Source organism: Equus quagga, chromosome 2 (assembly GCF_021613505.1).
Source record: "Equus quagga isolate Etosha38 chromosome 2, UCLA_HA_Equagga_1.0, whole genome shotgun sequence".
NCBI classification, from domain to species: domain Eukaryota; kingdom Metazoa; phylum Chordata; class Mammalia; order Perissodactyla; family Equidae; genus Equus; species Equus quagga.
Genome location: NC_060268.1, coordinates 105,810,249 through 105,830,279, shown reverse-complemented (window position 1 = coordinate 105,830,279; position 20,031 = coordinate 105,810,249). Strand labels below are relative to the sequence as shown.

At 41.1% G+C, this 20,031-nt stretch overlaps 1 protein-coding gene across 2 annotated transcripts; it reads right to left on the bottom strand.

The window, feature by feature from the left end:
• Positions 1-3,645: 3,645 nt before the first annotated feature.
• Positions 3,646-19,921, bottom strand: ARV1 (ARV1 homolog, fatty acid homeostasis modulator). Of its 2 annotated transcripts, none has more exons than XM_046654983.1 (6): positions 19,662-19,919; positions 13,014-13,133; positions 11,082-11,235; positions 8,182-8,406; positions 7,223-7,369; positions 3,646-4,031 (listed from the first exon to the last, which is right to left on the bottom strand). In XM_046654983.1, exons 1-5 carry the CDS (start codon positions 19,869-19,871, stop codon positions 7,227-7,229), a joined length of 852 nt encoding a protein of 283 aa, XP_046510939.1. In that variant the 5' UTR covers positions 19,872-19,919; the 3' UTR covers positions 3,646-4,031; positions 7,223-7,226. The 2 variants fall into 2 exon arrangements, with proteins under 2 accessions (XP_046510939.1, XP_046510940.1); XM_046654984.1 differs by lacking the exon at positions 3,646-4,031 and adding an exon at positions 4,657-5,119 and having other exon boundaries at positions 19,662-19,921.
• Between the last annotated feature and the right edge of the window lie 110 nt (positions 19,922-20,031).

The window sequence follows — 20,031 nt, the reverse complement described above, 5'->3', positions numbered from 1 at the left end:
CCCCCCCCCCCCCCCCCCCCCCCCCCAGTCCCAGCCAGTGCGGGAGTCTCCTCCGTCACACAGGTCCAGTCATGGAGAGCTCCTCGTAGTGCCCTGAAGGCTGCCTCCCGGTGACTGATGAAGTTGCAGATAAAGGGTTAAGCTTCACAGGAGAGTCCTGCTCAAATTTGGGAGGATGTGTGTGTGTGTGTGTTGGGGGAGGGGAGGTGCTATTAGCCAGATGATGCTGTGGTGGGCTGAAAAACGGCCCCCCAAAGATATCTGGGCCAAAGATATAATCTCAGGAACTTGTAAATGTTACCTTATTTGGAAAAAAGTCCTTCACAGATGTGATTAAGACTCTTGAGATCGCCAGATTATTCTGGATTATCCAGGTGGTCCTAAATGCCATCACAAATGTCCTTATGAGAGAGAGACAGGGGGAGATTTGACACACACACAGGAGGAGGTGATGTGAAGATGGAACAGAGATTGGAGTGATGTGGCCACAAGCCAAGGAAGGACAGCGGCCAACAAAAGCTGGAAGAGGCAAGGAGTGGTTCTCTGAGAGCTTCTGGAGGGAGTGTGGCCCTACGAACACCTGGATTTTGGCCCAGTGACACTGACTCTGGACTTCTTGCCTCCAGAATTGTGACAGAGTAAATTTTCAAGCCACCGAGCTTGTGGTAATTTGTTACAGCAGCCACAGGAAACTAGTAAAATCTCTAGGCACCTTTATGTTCTCCCCATTTAGCTATTTATCTGTGTCGCAATGGCACATTATCATTCAATCTGCTGGCTGAACACACTGTGTGAACCCTTTCCACAGACTCAGGATGCATTTCCTGATAGGCTCCAAGAGTCAACTTTAGTCAACAGAATAGGGCCTGGCAGGTAGTAAATTGTATATGTAAATATTTGTTAAATAGGAGTCAATAAATAGAATCCTGTTTTGGGTCCTGAGGTTCTTGCTTTTGTAATGCTCTTCCTCTGTTGGTTCATCAGGAGTTAGACGACGTTTTATTTTCGAGAACATTTTAAGTTTAGTTTTGGGTTAATAACTTTTCAGAATGTGTTCCCAATTTTATAATGAAATGGTTAGATATGTTAGATACCAGGAAGGTACACACAACTTTTAAGGATGGCAGCTGTTGCACTGAGGAAAGAATACAGTGAAATGCTCATTTTCTTCTACCGCTTCTTTCCTTGGAGACAAAGGACTAATATTTAAACCTGGTTCTAGTCATTTGAGTTCCCCATTTGCTTAAAACTCTCTTGGTCTCTATTCCCAACTATCTGAAGAACAGTCATTTATCCTTTTTTTTGCAAGGGAATATAGGCCCAGGGATCCTCTGTTAGACTAGGAGTAGAGGCCAAGGTTTTAGTCCCAATTCTGTCACTATATGCTTGTGTGACCTTGAGCAAATCCCTTAAACATTCTAAACTTCAGTTTCTTCATGTAAGACTGTGATTTTAAAATATTTTTAACTTTTCTGATTGATGTTTTGTCTTGTTGTAAATATCTAAAAATACGCTTTCTTTGGCTCTTATAATACACCATGATGTTTTCTTCCTAATTTCAGTTCAAACACTCCGATAGAAAATCTTTTAACAAAAGGCCAATTGTCTATTTTCATGTGCCTTATTAGTTTATATTGTGCCCTCATAAAGTAAGTGCTTTTCTCCTTTGGTTCTTGGCCTTGTTGAAAACTCAAGAGCCAGCGGGGTGGGGCTCTGTCCATGTAGCCACTGCATGATGATAACTGACCTGTGATTGTGATTATGAGGCAGGTTTTCTAGAATGGCTTGAGGGTATGTGCTTTTCAATAAAAGTGGGGATATCTAAAAGTGATTTAACTTTTATACCTCCAGGTGGATTTTCTTATAAATATCTTTTTTTTGTTGTTAGACCACATCTCAATTTTGGGGGGCAAGTGGTGGCTTGGAAGACATGGACATTGTTCTCAAGCACTGAGCACCACCACTACCTTCTAGCTCCCCAGTGTAACCAACTGAGCAAGCCTGCCATCTCAGGGATCGTATTTAAACAAGCATTAAAGAAAAGTCAGGGCAAATTTAACAGCTGTAAAATCTAGGTGGTGGATATATGTGTTTTCACTGTACGATTCTTTCACCTTTTTTGTATCTTTTAAATTTTTCATAAAAGATATTGAAAATGTAGGGCTACCGACCATTCAGATAAGATGAATTTCCTGGGCTGTGCAGTGGGGTGGGACATGGGGAGGGGGCAAACTAGTCACTCTTTCCAAGTGGACCTACAGGCCATTTGAAGGCAGTCTTTCTGCCTTCTTCCTGGAGTCTTACCCTTCCTTTTCTTACTCTGAGGCATGATGTAATAAATAACATGCTGAATGGAGCCTGAGACAGAGTTGCATCAGATGGGTTTCCTTTGCACTGTGGTCCTCTACCCAGTCCACAGCCCTCAGCTCACTCTGCTCATGGGCACCTCACTGATACCAAGGAAAGGAGTTTCTAATACTTGTTTGCCTGTTTTGTTTGTTTTTTCAAGATTAACAAATACTTTTATGGTCATCAAGAAAGACTGGGGATGTTTTTAGTATGAATTTATAAATGGATGATGTGTTCATCTTTACTTAGCTGAGTTAAATATTTGAACAGCTATGATCAGTGTATCACTTTTTTGTCATTTTTTCCTAATGTTTTTTAATTGACTTTTTCCTTTTGGTTGTATGCCTTTGAACCATGTTTTCTTCCTCTCTCCTTATTAACATTTATAGGCTCCCTCTGGTGGCTGACAGGCCTCTCCATCCTGTGGCTGTGATGTTACCCCAATTGGTTTTGTCTGTTTTTACTTTGGATTCTTCTTTTTAACTATGTGTTGGTTTCATTGTCCTTGGGATAAATTACAACTCATGAGGCCCTTCATAATCCGACCTTTATGTGACTTCCTAGTGTCATTTGTAAGACTTGCCCTGCCACACTCCGCCCCGTGGCACTGTACACTTGCAGTTCCCTTCATATGCACGTCACACTCTCTGCCCTCTAGGACTTTGCACGCGTTGTTATTCTTCCAGGGATAACGGAAAGTTCCTTTCCTTTCCCCCTCCTCTGGGAAGACCTTCTCACCTCCTAGGACTGGAACAAGTGTTTCTATTCCGTATTTCCCTAGTGCCCTATACTCACCCCTTTATAGCACCTACCACACTGCACTGCAATGATCTACTCATACTTCTAAATCCATCAAGACTTAGTAAACTTTAAGAGGGCCAATCTTATTCACCACTGGACTCACTGTGTCTGATACACATATAATAGGTGCTCAGTAAACATCTGTTGAATGACTAAGTAAATAAGGAATGGCAGAACAGCTGACTGAAACAGGGAGAGAGAAAAGGGGGGAGGTGCTGTCTCATCTAGTCATTTAATAACAGCTTTACTGAGATATAATTCACCCCGTGAAGTATACAATTCAGTGGCTTTTACTGATCTTATTTATTGTTCAATCAGCCAATTTTAAAGATGAACTTAGTTACAGGGGAAGATACTGAACTGAACATTTAGAAAAGCTCAGTTTATTTTGACTTTATTAAAAGTGTTTCTATTATTTGAAGAACACAATATATTATTTAAAGACATTATTTAAAGCCAGTAACTTAACATTTAAATTAGAAAGATATAAACATGTCAAAGGAATGAAACATAGGTCTTTTATTATGTGTGAATCATGAATCCACGTTCCTCTTTCAATTCAAATGCTTACCGGAAGTTATCTATAACGTATATTGCACTTCTTGCATACATCAATCCCTCTACCAACATGCCTCGTGTTTGTGTGAGTGTTTCAGTGTGTGTCTGTGTGTATCTGTGTGGGGTGTAGTGGCTTCTTGTATATGGGGGGTGAGGGGTCGCAGGGCTGGGGTGTCCAATGCCATAACCATTGCTTTCTTGTTCAGGAAGTGTATCTGAATCCTTGCTTCATTTTGCTCAACAGAAATGAGGGGCTTGGTTTATATTTTCTGTCTTCTCTTTTCGAATGCAGCTGGTCATGCCACAGATAGTAAAAAATAAAACTGTGGATAATAAGAGAAGTATTTAGAATGGCGCATACAATTGAAAATCAGATCAACAAATACTAGGGCAGGTCCTGTAGTGTGGAAGACACAGGGGAAGCTCAGGCATGGTTTCTCCTGGCACTAAACTTTTAACCAGGTTGGGGGAGTCTGGCATAAACACATGGAATTTTTTTTTGTTTTGAGGAAGATTAGCTCTGAGCTACCATCCACTGCCAATCCTCCTCTTCCCACTGCCCCCCCCCCACCACCAGAGGAAGATTGGCCCTGAGCTAACATCCGTGCCCATCTTCCTCTATTTTTTTTTTTTGAGATTTTATTTTTTCCTTTTTCTCCCTAAAGCCCCCCAGTACATAGTTGTATATTCTTTGTTGTGGATCCTTCTAGTTGTGGCATGTGGGACGCTGCTTCAGCGTGGCTTGATGAGCAGTGCCATATCCGTGCCCAGGATTTGAACTAACGAAACACTGGGCCGCCTACAGCGGAGCGCGCGAACTTAACCACTCGGCCACGGGGCCAGCCCCCCATCTTCCTCTATTTTGTATGTGGGACACCTGCCACAGCATGGCTTGATAAGCGGTACATCCTAGGTCTTCGCCCAGGATCCAAACTGGCAAACCCAAGGCTGTCAAAGTTGAGTGTGTGAACTTAAGCGCTGTGCCACCGGGCTGGCCCCAACACATGGAATTTTAATAGAAGACACAGACAAGTATAAAACATGAGATAACATAAAAGAGGATAATGGTTTTCAAATGGCTGTTAGACAGATGACCTTATTTTCCTAACCAGAAACTATAATGGGTAGCTTGACAGGGAGAAGGCTTATGGAAGCGGGGGCAAAGTATCTGGCTCTGGGACAGTCTCAGAAGATCCAGGACACATGACTGCTGTGGTGTTGAGCTGGGCACTGGGAGATCCAGGGAAGGAATGAGCACACAGACTTGAGTTTTTGGAAAGTCTTCATTCCACAGAGAAGCAAAGGTGACTATCTGGTTAGGCGGAGAAGAGGCCACTCAGGGCCTGGGAAGAGCATAAGACATATCTGGAGATGAGAAGAAGACTCCAGTAGAATGTGGGTAGGAACATGCCTGCGGAGAAGAATTAGGACAGATTATGGGGATCACACTAAAGCTTAGAGAAAACTAAATGATGTTTCTCAGGAAGAGCCTAGAAACTCTTGTGTCAGCAATAAGAAATGATGCAAAATTTGGAGAGATATCAGAAGTGCTGGTTTATGAAGATTTATGTGGCAGTGGTACAGGTTGAACGCTGGTAAGGAGATTGTTATAAACTTTTAAGCGGGAGATAATGAGGACTGAGCTGGGTCTGAGTGAAAAGATGATAAGGGACATTTCCAGAGAAAAGCTATCAGGAAAGATTCTGTTTTGGTGGGTAGAGGGGGATGACACTGAGCTCAATTTTAAAGGTAATGGCAGGGTCATCCTGGCATCATCTAGGAGCAGTGGAAGGGCACAAGGGACCTGGCAGAGGGGGAGAGCTGGAGGCGTTACATCTGGAAGGAATAGGGCCTGGGAGAATGGTTCACGCTGTGCTACTGCCAAAGCCGAGGGTGTGGACAGCAAGAGAGAGAAGAAGAGGGCTGAGGACAGAATCCTAGAACAGACAGGGCAGTCGGTGAAGAAGAAAGACCCGACAGAAAGGAAACGGCAGCCTGTTTCAGAAGGAGGGGCTCTGAGCCAGCAGCTCCCCGAGCAGAGCTCAGGAGAAGGAATCTGCAAAAGAGCTGGCCCCCGGCTTCCCTCTGAGTTTTAGGAGTGCAGATTCAGGAGGCTACGGGAGAAAGTAAGTTTTACAAAGAGGAAAGGTGGTGAAGAAACAGGCTTAGACAGACTGTTCTAGAATAAAGAGCTGTGCGTGTACATTGGCAGAGGGGAAGGAGCCAGTGTAGAGGAGGGAGGGTAATGAAGAAGCAATGCCTCGGAAGACCCGGAAAGGACGAGGATTAACTGAGCACGAAGGGAGACTGAGGCAACAGGAGTGAGGATGTGGACAGGAGAGGTGGAGAAGGCAGAGCCACGATCTACAAGGATACGTAGGAAAGAGGAAGAGTGTGGCCTCAGATTTCTCTCATGTGGGTCACGGACGCAGCCCGTTTCCTTCAGCTACAGTCTGTTTCCTACTCGCCTCACCACCTGTACCCCCTCACTCCCCAGTCCAGCCTTCGAGAGTCCGCTCCAGGATCCTACGTCTGAACACAGGCTGCAGGGAGGGGCAGGCTTTGACCCAGAAGTCTGACTGTGACCAGAGGGAGAAGGACATTTACAGGTTGCAAACAGCCCCAGAGAGGAAGCTGAGCACAACTCTGAGACATGAAGGAAGGAAGGAGGAAAGAAGACCGATGGCCAAAGAAGTTCTGAAACGGAGAAGAAGGAGGCTCCAGGAGTTTCTAAGAGTCTCGATTCTCAGCAACGTGAGAGCAGACACAGGAGTAAGGAGCACGGGGAAAGTTTCAGAACAACAGCTTTAAGGCCATTTGCTGGCAGGTTCACCAGAGGTGACTACAAGACAGAGGAGCAACACAGAGGTCCCGACGAGGCTCTGTGCATACGCAGGGGTGGCCTGTGCAAGCAACACTCGCCATGCATTATGGAGAAAACAGATGGGGAGCCTCACCCAAACGGCTCTAGCAAGGCATGTGTGATGGAAGGGCAAGAAGCTGATGGATTTCAAGGGACTAATGGAGAATAACTCAGCAGCAGCCTACAGGTGCCAGGCGTGGTTAAAAGACAGGCAATGTAGGTCAGAAGCAGAGGAAAGGCAGAGGTTAAGGGACTAGAGGTAAAAAAAGGTAGCAAGAAGCAGGGGTGGTGGAAGGGAAGGAGTAGGATGTTGGAAAAGGGTAGGAGACAGTGTCAGTGGTGCCAATTGCAGAGTCTGAGACCTCAGTAGGAGTGAGTTGGAGTAGAGGTGTTAGAGAAATTGTGAGAATAGGGCCCTAGAAGCAACAAAAACAAAGATGCTGATGTCACAAAGGACGACAAAAGAACTAAAGTGAAGGACCCTGGGAGACATACTAAAGTCCTTGAGGGAGACGGAGGCATCTAGAGGCAATTAGGTGATGGGGGGTTTGGGGGGGGCGGTTACGGAAGGGCACACATTTATTTTACAACATCTGTCTAATTTGAGGAGGATACTTGTCTGAATGCATGAGCACTAAGATGCTTTTGTACCTCTTCAAAAGTCTTGAGGTTTATAGATGGCACAATCACTTCCAATGTCCCATTCCATCCTCTGGAAGAAGTAGACCATGGTGCTTTCCAGCAGTAAGCCACTCAAGATGGCCAAAAAGGAGAGCTTTCGGTTGATGTTTAGGGTCACTGGAAAAGAAAAAGCAACTAATAAGTTCTTAAGAGTTTAATTAAATGATATTGGCATGTAAATCACGCAGTAGTATGAATGGAATTGTTCTGTAAAGCTGTTTGTAGAAAATCTCTCTGTTCTTATTACTCTGTGCTGTTATCTCCTCCCACTTTTCCATTTGCAACGCTTTGAGAGAACCAAAGCACCTACTTATAACAAAAACACTAAGCTTCTCCTCCTCAAAGACACAGATTCCCATGAATATTACCAGCGAAAGTAAAAAATATGTTCTAGAGTTATAAAGAGAAGAGAAAAAAAATTGCTACTCTTGGTTTTACAGTTTACAAGATGATAAATGTTATGATAAACATTATGATAAGAATTATCAGGTTCATTTAAAATAGCACTTCTCACAATGTGTAGGGAAAATGAAGACACACTGCTTCTCCCTTCCTTGGTATAGCAGGAATTGTCCTGAGGCAAGCAGATACCTGGCATCCTGTCCTTGCTTGACAACTGCCCTGCCATGTAACTTTGGACAGCACTACTCATTCATAAAGTGGAGGTAATAACGGCTGCTCTACTAACCCCACAGGATAGAGACAATGCATATGAAACCATATTGAAAACTAAAAAGTACCATAGGGTTTAATTGAACAAATACTGAATATGTGCTATGTTTGAGGCACTATAGAAATGTCAGGCATTGTTATCATTCTATAAAGAATTCCCGTGTTTAACAGGTTATATAAAAACCATGCTCTGCAAACAAGCTTTAAGTTTTTATATGGGTTGAAAGCTGAGAAGACAGAATGAAACATAAACATACCTCTAATTGCCTGAAAGTTTGATGTAAGGACAAATACTTTAATGAGTCTGAGGCACAGGGGTGTGTAGTCATGTTCCCAAATGACAGCTGGAATCAGCAAGAGTTTTCCGTAGCTCGACAATAACAATGCTTTCAGCAGCAAAACGAAGTTGGGTTTTTTTTTCGCTGTCATAGGTCGCACTACCCACAGGAAAGTAAAAATGCCAATAAAAAAGGCAGTTTGTTCTAAGGAGGAAATGGAAAATAAAAATATGAAGGTCTTTATCCAAACCATATCCCCCCAAAAACAAATAAACCACAATCCCAAAATACAACTTATCAGCTGACTTCATAAGAAATGCTTTATCAAGATAAAATTTTCTTTTTTTAAAAAAAAGTAATAACCCCCTGCCTAGTGTGTCAAATCCTGCTGGTATGATTTCAGAAACATATTTCAACAATTCTTTCACGAAGTATTTAATCATCCACTGAAGAAAACATAACTCCATTAGAATTCTAATCATCAACCTTTTGAAGTTCCTACTAGGTAGTAAGATGCTGTTTCAACATCTTCAGTGTTAGAGCTCTCACACAAAGAATAAAACAGGAGAATGGGGGCTGTTAATCTGAGAGATGGGACCCATCTTAAGAATTACACATGAAGACATGTTTTTTGTTCATTCTTCCACTATTTATTGAGTGCCTATTATCTACAAGATTTTGAACACTGTTACCTAAATTGAAAACTTCCCTTATTCATTTTACAAACTTTCTGAGTGTAATTCCTTATCCTTCCAGGAAGTATTCAGAGACAGCATCCAGAGCAGAAGCAGCAATAGTTCCGCTTGTGTCCCATGGTCAGAACAGAGCACGATCTGTTCTGTTCCCATTAACCAGGAATTTAACATTTCTTTTCACTGCATTTTTATTTTTATTAAGATTGTTAGTCCTCTGATTACCCAGCTGCATTCATTATGAGTAGTCTGTCCCTAATTCTATTTTTTCCCATAAGCTGTGTTATTTAGGTTTCTGCAGAATCAAGTTTTTCTGGAACACATATATCATATTATAGGAGAAACAACAACCTTCTTCCTAAAATGTTTTATAACTCAATATAGCCAAACTAAAGAGGTTCCAAATATAGGTGATTAGGATTAATAACCTTAACTGAGGACGATTGATCTACATCAAATTGGATATATTCCTCAAGGGAGACACATGCTCTCCCTGCAAAACAATTGAAGGCTTGTCAACGGCAAGGACCTGCTCAACAGGCAGACCTTATAGCCTGGGTTTTGGACAAAAAAGTAATAAAAGCAATAAAGAACTCGCTAACAAGAAGAACCATGGAACCACAGCGTGTTGTCCCCTGCGCTGGGGATACATAAAGGTAGCCCATCCTGCAGAATGGAGAGCGAAGGGTTTCTTGCCCTGGATAGAAGGGTGGACTAGATCAACTTCCACATCTCTCTAACTGAGAACTTGGGCGATTTATGGAACTGCACCAGCCCCTCGGGCTAAGCACGATCTTTCACAAGGTAGAAGTTATGGAGCCCCTACTCCTGAAGGCTTTCACGGATGAGGCAGGTTCAGCAGGAGCTGCCGCCTACGCACAGAGTGCTGCTGTGCAGAGAGCACCCGGTGGGGAGCCCAGAGCCCGTCCCGTCTCAGTGCTGACACTAGCCTGCTGTGGGACTTGGGGAAAACCACTGGCCCTTCCTACTTCTATGTTTTCCACAGCTATAGATACGGGAGAACCCCCAACCTACCTACCAGAGAGGATGGATGTGAAAATTGAGCTGACAAAACCACAAAAGCACTGCTTAAATTATAAAATGCCATATTTATGTAAGAGATTCTTTATAAGTTGTTTTAGGGGTTTGTCACCTAATTATGGATCAGATTAAGACATATAAAAAAGTTAAGTAACAGGAGAAAGACATTTCTGATTGAGGGTCAAAATATCCACTATAGAGTAGGTGCATAGGAATTCCAAACTATTTGAAAATAAGCCTGTTTTGTTTATATTAAAAATTATGTACACAAAGGAGTTTATCTTTACAAACTTTAAGAGGCTTGTTTTAAAGCTTAAAATTACATTAGGTTCTAGTTCTTGGCTTAGGTGATGCATTCATGGTGACGGTTTTTAATATTATTATGTAAGTTTGGGAATTCTCAGCATATAGATGAATTCTAAAACCACAGGACTGCCTGAGAGGACCAAGGCATGAGGGCAGATAGAGAAGAAAAGAGAATAAAAGAGAACACACAGTCCAGAAATATGAGTGAACTGGAGACTTAAGATTACTAAAATAATGGTTCATTATAATCAAACAATTTTAGAAGCAGAGAAGCACCGAAACCAGTAAGTAATAAAATCGTTATAGAAATCAGTTCCATACGATTCTGACCTAAGTCACAAATTCAGATTCTGAAGCAAAGCAATTCCTGAATGTAAGGATTTTGGAAAGTCACCAGTTTTCCTGTGTGCAGTCAGATAAATAACAAGTTCTCCCTATTAGTACATTACATTAGTACATTAGCATTAGTACAATACATTGGATAATCTCTGGAAATTATCAATCTGTTTTAATAAAGATGGGACCTAGGTAATCTTCACATTGGATAATCAACTTAAATTTAGGAATTTCATCAACAATATTTTATCTCAAAATATTTTATGAAACTCTCTAATCTGATAAGCATAACTACTTCCATACCATATGTGTGATAACAAAAAAGTAAGAAAGCAGATAACTTAGACGAACTCACCTAGCAGGTTAGTGGTAGAGCTGAAAATTTAGTCTCAAGTCCTATATCAACTAGCTCCTCTTACCAATGATTAAGACCACACGCCTCACTTTTAATCAGAAGAGTAAGTCCTAGTTAACTAAGAATAGAAAAGCATGGCTTCTTCCTACCTAGAGAAGCAATTGCAAACATTCTATAGAAATCCCACTCCTTGGCATATCTGATGAAGTCATCAGGATCAGTGTTCTGGTTTGAATCTTGAAGCTGCCACCATCGCAGGTATGCTTCACAAAGCAAACAAAATATGCAGAGTTTTCCATGCATCTGGTGGTCAAAAAGACATGGCTGTTTCATTAGGTAAAAAACACTCTATTGGACGTAATACCAGTAGGCACAGACCTAGAATCACTGCTTTAAATAGTAGTTCACGCTTCGTTGTATTTCCAACATTTGTCCTATATACAGAATCAAGCACAGAATTTATGTGACTAATGGACAGGTGGAAGTAGCAATAAGGGAACAGGTTTAATTTGAAGATTCCATATCTCATAGGAAACCATTAGTCTGAACACGAATCAAAAAAATGCTCCTAGGCTGAATGTATAAACTAATATATTGAAAGACAGCAACTAAAGGGTGGCAACTCAGCTGGAGGTTCTAAAGAGGCTGAAATTTTGGCAAAAACAGAAAATACTAGGCAACAAGAGTTGGCTTTTTGCTATACATTTCTCCTATAGGTTGAACTTTCTCTGTTGCTATAAAGTGGGGAAAAACAAGGGTGTACGCAAACTCAGTGCAGTCCAGGGACACTTATCAGTGTGAGCCGCTCAGGTTCCCCTAGCTGGCACGCTGGTTCTCCTGGCTGCACTCTGGAATAGCCTGGGGAGTTTTAAGAAATACGGTCACCTGGATCCCATCCCCTAAAGGGTCTGATTTAATTGGTTCTGGCTGAGGCGTAGACTTGGAAGGATTAACGGCCGCCCCCGCCCTCTCTCCCAGGTGATTCTAATGTGTACCAAAGTTTGAGAATCGATACTCCAGTAATTTAAAAACTGCCCTCGTTATTCAGCTTGGGGAAGGAGGCACAGGGATAAATAAAGTGCACTGTTACTGTCCATGTTAGCTCAAATTTAGGGTTGTCAGATTTAAATATGAGTTTCAGTTAAATATGAGTTTCAGATAAACAACAAATAATTTTTTTGTATAGGTATGTTCCAAGTAATATTTGGGACATATTCTAAAAAATTATTCATTGTTTGTCTAATTTTCTTTTTTTAAACAAAATTATTTTATTGAGGTCACACTGGCTTATAACATTGTGTAAATTTCAGATGTATATTATTCTATTTCAGCTTCTGTAGAGACTGCATTGTGTTCACCACCAAAAGTCTAGTCTCCATCTGTCATCATACACATGTGTCCCTATACCCTTTTGCTCGCCCTCCCCCACCCCTTTCCCCTCTGGTAACCACCTATCTGTTGTTCTCCTTATCTATGTGTTTATCTTCCAATACGGGTGAAATCATTAAATTTAATTGGGTGCCCTGTGTTTTATCTGTCAACTCTACCCAAACTATTAGAGTTCACAATTCAATACACTAAAGGAATATTTTGAAAAATCCAACTTTATAAATTAGGACTTTTCTGATTAAGCTCAATGTTGTTATTCACCTCATGCATTTCCTCAACAGTGGAGTATAAAATGGGACAGATTACGTTTTAAAATATTTTTCTTTTAATGTTTAGTTACCTCTTTTAGGTATAATTCTCTCCCTACCTGGATATATTTAATTTTCTTCTGTGCCAAATAATTGATGTCTGTTTCAAAAAGTAACCTACTAAAAGGCAATCCAGATTATGGTTTGTCAGTTTCTTACCGGTGACCACATTCTTAAATATTCACTAGACATTGTACTCCTTTTTTAATCAATGCCTGCTATTTCTAGAAACTTTCATACATTGCTGAGATAAAAGACCCACCCTCATTACAATTTCTTTTTTTAAATAATGTTCTTTAATTCTGTTCACACTTATTATTATTCTTTTAAAATGAAAAAGCATCATCAAATAAAATTAGAAAATAAAAAATTATCACCACTTACGTTTATTTTAGTATTGAAAAGAATATGCCTGTAGGCCTGGGCTTTGCATAAAATAGCATTAATCAAGATGATAACAGGATCATACTCAATATATTTGTCTACAGGTTTCTGACAGGATTTCTGAAATAGTGCAAGATAATATTAGAACAAGCAAATTTATACATTCTGAAATCTTAAAGGATTTCGAAACAGCAGAGTCTACTTTGGACTTACATAGTAAGAAGGTCATACCAGCATTTATTTAAATACATTTCTATTCAGATACAAAATGTACATCTATATAAGGCCTGATTTCAGAAGAGACCAAATATAATCTTCTAGGCTAGAAATATTAATCTTTTAATCTCATATTTAAGAAGCTGAAAAGATATTTGATTTAAAGACTGACTTTAGCAGAAAAGTATTCCAGAAAATTCTACTTTCAACCTGTTGGAATTGCTAAAAATAAATTTATGAAATACTTTCATTGATAAATTGTTGCGTGTTGGCTAGATGGCCCCCAATTTTGTGGTTCTTGAAACATGATCTAGAGAAAAGCATTCAGAAGAGAAACTCTGCACCTAGAGCTTCCAAGAGCTACAAGTGGGTACAGAATGGGGCACATAGTGCCATCAATCCTGGTGGCAGATACCAAAAGAAGCTTGTTTTTTTCTCTGGTAACATTGAGAATATGGAAAGAACATGGTCTTTCTCTGCTACCGTAGAAACACCAGAGAACACTGGGCCGTGTGTGAGGAACTAGGTTGTGCAGCCCGGTCCAGATTACCCAAATCAAGGCTCCTGGGGCTCCCAGCAATTCCTATTAAATGGCTTTTTTTTTTTTTTGACATGGGGGATTACAGTGTTATCAAATCCCAACACCATTACAATATATAAAATGCAGATATACAAGAACAAGCTCATTAGAAATGTGACATTTGAAACGGTATTAGTTACAAAGTTGCATCAGGGCTACTGTTCACTGCATAAACTAATGGCTATGATTCAAACAAAACATTTTGAAACTATGAGAGATTAAAACGGAAATAGAAGTGATGGATATGCAGACATACAGGATGGCCTTTTAATTACGTCACAGTGCTAGAAGAAAAATGAAGTGCACTGAAGAATTTTAACCCTGCACTCCAAACATCATGAGAAATTAGATCCACTTCCAACTTAAAGAGTTTCTTGACTTCATTCACGTCATTACAAGAAATGAGTATGTTTTTGAGTCATCAAGTGAACCAATGAAGGGAGATGTGCTATTACCTCAAATTTAAATCCACCAAACAAAACTGAGGCATAAGAGGTTCATAATTTTGCAGTTTTTTAGCTGAGTAAAGAGTAAGCTAGTGTCTAAACAGGAGCCACAGAATCAGAAATTCTATATTCATGACAAAGAGCTGTCTTCTAGATCCCTTCCCCATGCTACCCACGTAGAGAACAAGTCTTCTCTCTATACAAACATGACTGGAAGACTTGAGATGCTACTGCATTTTAAAATGAAACTGCTGACTGGCCAAGGGCCCTCTTTCTGTCCTTTAAAAGTTCTCTAAAACCCATCTTCAGACAGCATCACAAGTCTAAGATGGAATCCAGACAATTTTTAGAAAGAGGTAGGCAGAAAGCAGAAGCAGGAGACACAGCAACTCTCATTTCTTTTGCAATCACTTGTCTGACACATGTGTTTGGAGTGGCTATTACATTCATTATGACAGCTCTCTTAGCCATTTCTATGGACCAGGCACTTCCAAGGTATTAGATATACACCTTAAGACATGAGTCTCTATCCTCAAGGACCTTATGGTTTAGAAGGGGAAGACAAACAAACATACCACTCTAAGTGCTACAGTGGAACGAGCACAGGGTGACATGAACCCAAACAGAAGGGGCAGCTTCTGGTGTCACATGCCATGCCCATCTTCCCTTCCTAGCATTCTGAGTATTTTATAAACATTGAGAATTCACTAAGTCTGCTGGTTCCCTCCCCATCAGTTTAGGCCCAATTTTTCCTTGTTCTGCCTCTATTATTTGCTTTTCCCTTGAGAGCTCCCCTCATTTTGAACATAAGGAGGAAACCCACACACACGAAACAAACCAATGTAACAAAACATCCTATTGGCAGACAGCAAAATTTAGTGGATATGTTTTCTTATTTTGGCAAAATTGTTCCATTCCATATCATTTACTACTTAATATATTGACAAGTGTCCTGAAAGAGAACGTTGTCCTCTAAGAAATCACTACAGCACAGGAACCATGCACACCCTGGGAACTCGAACACCGCTTCCACCACCTCGATCTTTACAAAGCTAGGACTTACTTTCTGCTGCTCTGTTATCCAGTTCCCTCATGAATCACCTCTCTTTCAGAATATAAACTGACCAAACCAATTTTTTCATGAATATTCTTGCTACTGTTTCCTTCCATCATCTCTAGGACCATCCCCTTCCCCACTGATTCTCAAATCTGTGTAATTTTAGTTCCACAATAAGCAAACACATATCTTAAAAGTGGAATCCACGAGACTTTACGCTCCTGAAGGCCAGGGCTGTGTCTTATTCATTTTGCATCTGGCACCCATGGGTGGAAGCTCAGCATTGTAGTACTGCACAGAACGGAAACTTGCAAGAATCTCAAAGGAATCTTGTTTTGTTTTGTTACCATAATGAATTTATCAAATATCTGAGCACTTAAAATAGGCCAGGCACTATAGGATACTAAAAGCCTTATATCTTTAAGCATAATCATGATAAACTGTGAAAAGCCGAAGCAGAGGGAGTAGCTAAAAGCAAGGGACATGCTTCCAATAGATGGGCGAAAATCAGGGAAACAGGAAAGCTGGGGGAATGGCAGTGGAAAAACAAGAGCAAAGAGAAGGAGATTAGGATGAAAAATACAGGTATGAGATCAGGCTGAGTATACTGTGGACTCCAAACATGGCAGGGAAGAGACCAAAGGACACGGGAGTTAGGCTGTAACCACTGAGAAACTCTGGACAATCTTTCATAACAAATAGCCTGAAGCCTAAAAACTTTTTACTTTTTAATCTGAGGACTTGGAAAGCCTTTAAAAAATTAATTATTTCATGGTTTAATTTTCAGAGTCTAGCATCAACTAAATGATTTTTCCTGAGTAATGCTATTATGCATATTACTATGCATTAGCATGATAAAAACAAGGATATTACATACTCTATCTCATTAGGAAATGACTGTGTACAATAAAGAACCCATGATGTACTGTACCACCATTCACTATTCCAAATATAACTCTAAAATCTCTCTCCTGGGCGAGAGAATGTAATATTTTGGGAGAAAAAAGTGGGGGAGGGTGTAGCTGTTGACAAACAGCTATCCAATAACTATTTTGTCTTTCCATAAAGGTATAGAGAAGCCAGCATCTGATGATTAGGAAAGGGATTTTGTTGTTGTTAGCTTAATGCTAATAATAATAATAATAATAACAATAATAATAAAAAGGTTACTTTATATTATTAAAGATCACTAACTAAAATGCATAGACAGTTACCAGCTTTTCTTTGGACAAAAGACTATTCACAGTTATGTGGTTGTCATATTTCAAATGGACCATTTAACTGGACCAGTCCAAAAGTCATTAAGTTTAGACCACGTTATAACTTACTGTTCTTTCCCTTGTACCAGAATGGCCAAGGATATGATTATCTAAAAGCCTAGGAATCGTTCATGCAACAAATATTTATGGAGTACCTACTATGTGTCAGGTACTGTCCTGGGTGATCCAGTTCCATTAATGAATAAAATACACATACTCTCCGTCCTTGTGTAGCTTACATTCCAGGGAGAGGACAGGCAAGAAATAAAAAAATGTCAATTATATAGAATATTAGAAGATGGTAAGTGGCATGGGAAATGATAAAGCAGGGAAGGGTGATACGGTGTACCAGATTTGGGAGGGGGATCACAATTTTTAATAGGGTGCTCAGAGTAGGCCTCTCTGATAGTCAGAAAAAATACTTGAAGGAGGTAAGGGATTAGCCATGCAGACGCCTGAGAGAAGAGTGTTCCCGGCAGAGTGCAAAAGCCTTGAGGAAGGAACTTACCTGGATTGTTTAAGAAACACGAGGAGGCCAATGGGACTGCAGTAGGATAAGGGAGGGCGAGAGGAGCAGGAGACCACATAGGGCCTTATAAGCCAAGTCAGGGATTTTGGCCCTAATTCTGAGATGGAAAATCACTGGAAGGTTTGACCAAAGGAATGACATAACTTATCTTACATTTTAAAAGGATCAATCTGACTGCTGTGTGAAGAGACTGAAGAGGTGCAGGGGTGACATAAGGAGACCAGCTGAGTTATGATAACAGTCCAGGTAAGACATGGTCCATGGCTTGGACCACGGTTGTAGCACTATAGGTGGTAAGAAGTTGTGGATTCTGAACATAATTTGAAGATAGAGTAAAGAGGACTTGCTGAGTAACTGAATAAGGAATGTGAGAGAGAGGAACCAAGGATAACTCCACAGTTTTTTTGGTCTTAGGAACTAAAATGGTAGAGTTGCCATTAACTGTGAAAGTCTGAGGTGACCATTGAAATCCAAGTGGAGAAGTCAATTAGGTAGTTGGATATTTGAGTCTGGAATTTAAGGGAGAGGGTCAGGCTGGAGGTATACATTTTGGAATTGCAAACATTTAGATGGTGTTTAGAGCTATCAGTCAGAATGAGCTCTTTGCTCTTTAAAGGAGAATGGGTAGTCAGAAAGGCGCACAAACCAAGTCTTAGGGTACTCCATGGTTAAGAGGTAAGGGAGGTGATGCAAAACCAGAAAGGAGATGGAGAGGAAATAGCCAGTGAGGTAAGAAGAAAACTAGAAGAGCATGGTGTCCTGACACACGCAGACAGCGTTTCCAGGAGGAGGAAGTAACGAGGTCAAAGGCTGCTAACAGTTAACTGAGAATGGACTAGCAAAGTGGAAGTCAGTGGCGATCTTAACAAGAATAGTTTCTAGTGAAATGGTGGGTGGGAAGAAAGTCTGTCTCAAGTAGATTCAAGAGAAGCTAGGAGAGGAAGATAGTAAGATAAGGATAGCAAATACAAACATATCTTAAAGGATTTTTACTGACAAAGCAAGGAGAAAAAGACCAGGCGGGAAAGGAGGAAGTGCGGTAGATAATTTTTTTAATGGTCGGAATGATCCACAAGAGAGCAGAAGAGTACAGTCACGCGTTGCTCAACGACAGGGATATGTTCTGATAAATGTGTCCTTAGGCGAGTTTGTTGTTGTGCAAACATCATGGAGTGTACTTACACAAACCTAGATGGTACAGCCTACCACAAACCTAGGCTATATGGTAACAATCTCATGGCCCCAATGTTGTATATGTGGTCTGTCGTTGACAGATTATGCTGTGCATGACGCTACCACTACAGGGATGTCCTAAACTAAATGGAAGAGGATGAGATCTAGTGCACAAGTGGAGGCATTGGCTTTAGACAGGTAAACGAACAGTTCACCCACAGTAACAGGAAGAAAAACAGAGCATATGAATAACGAAGGCCGGCACTGCATTTATGTGATTGCAAAGCTTCTGAAAATTCTCCTTTGTTTTCTTAGTGAAGCAGAGAGGATACATGAGAAACTTGAGGAGAGAGAAGGTATGTGATGATTGTTCAGAAAGTGGGAACTAGTGAAATATAACGTGAGGCCAGATGGCATCAAGGGCCCACCTGAGGTTACGGGTCATGAACTTAAGGTGTTTCTTTCCCTAGCAATGTACAACTGCAAGGGGGTAGGGACAGATCAGGCAATATGCTGGATTTAACCATGGTTGAAATTTTGCCAAGTGAGGGAAACCGTTTAAGAGAGGAAGATGAAATCGAGGGTGCATACAGCAGTGATTATAATGGCTGACAAGATTAAATAGCTACACATTCATACTTTGTCTACTCTCTTTTATATTACTACAGGCCATGTTTTGCTAATGAGGATTATTACTAGAAAAACATAAGATCAGAAATGGGACAAAAACATACTACCTATTATGTGACAAGTTCTTTGCTAATGCCCCGAAAAGAAGGTCTAATTTTGTGACTTTCTAAACATAAGATCATTCTTTACAAATAGACTATGACCACCTTGAAAGCAGAATTTTTACTTCCTGATTTTTTATTTTTGTAGCACCAACGTCTAGCACAGTGCTTTGTGCACAATACTGTACATTAATAACCACGATGGTGTAAACCTGAAAAAAAAGTATTCTAGGAGCATTTAATACGGATTATGGAGTGTAAGGGTGGTAACATGTGTCTATCAAAGGGAGAACAACTAAGAATGAAATAGCTTTGGTGTGAACCATAATGCCGATCTTTAAATTTCTCTGCACAACGCCTACATCCATCTCCGCCCGAGGATCCGTTCGCCCAGGTAGGTCTCGCCAGCAAACGTGACTGGTAGGAGAAAAGCGCTGTAGGGCAGCGAGTTCTCTACCACTATAGGTATTCATGCAAAGGTTCGACTGACCCCCGGTGGGAATGTCAAGCATCGAAATGAAGACTGTATTAGAAGACCCAGAAACTCGTTGATTTTTATCACCCTAAAAAGCTCATACAGATTCTATCGTCTCTCATGGTCCCCAAGTCTCACCGCGCCATTTTCTACCCAAGGACACCCCACACCTGACAACTCACGCAGATGGTTATCTTCAGCACGCCGTGGTTATAGTCTCGGTACAACTCACTAGCCTCTTGGTTGCATTCGATGCACCTGTACTGGCAGGAGCCCACGGCAGCAGTAGCAGTAGTAGTCGTTGCCACCCCATCCGTGTTCCCTTTGCCCGCTGTCACCCCTTCCGCGGTCCCCTTTCCCGGTCGTAGCCCACTCCGCCCACCAGTGCCCATTTCCACGCAACTGCAGCCCAGAACTTCCGATTCTGTGCCGGGGAAAACGACAGACGCCACACCGGAAAACCTGCACAGCGCGGTGCTTGCTGGGATGCGTAGTCCCAGTACCGGAAAAGGCGCCCGAGTCTGGCCGAGTTGGGACTACAACTCCCATCAG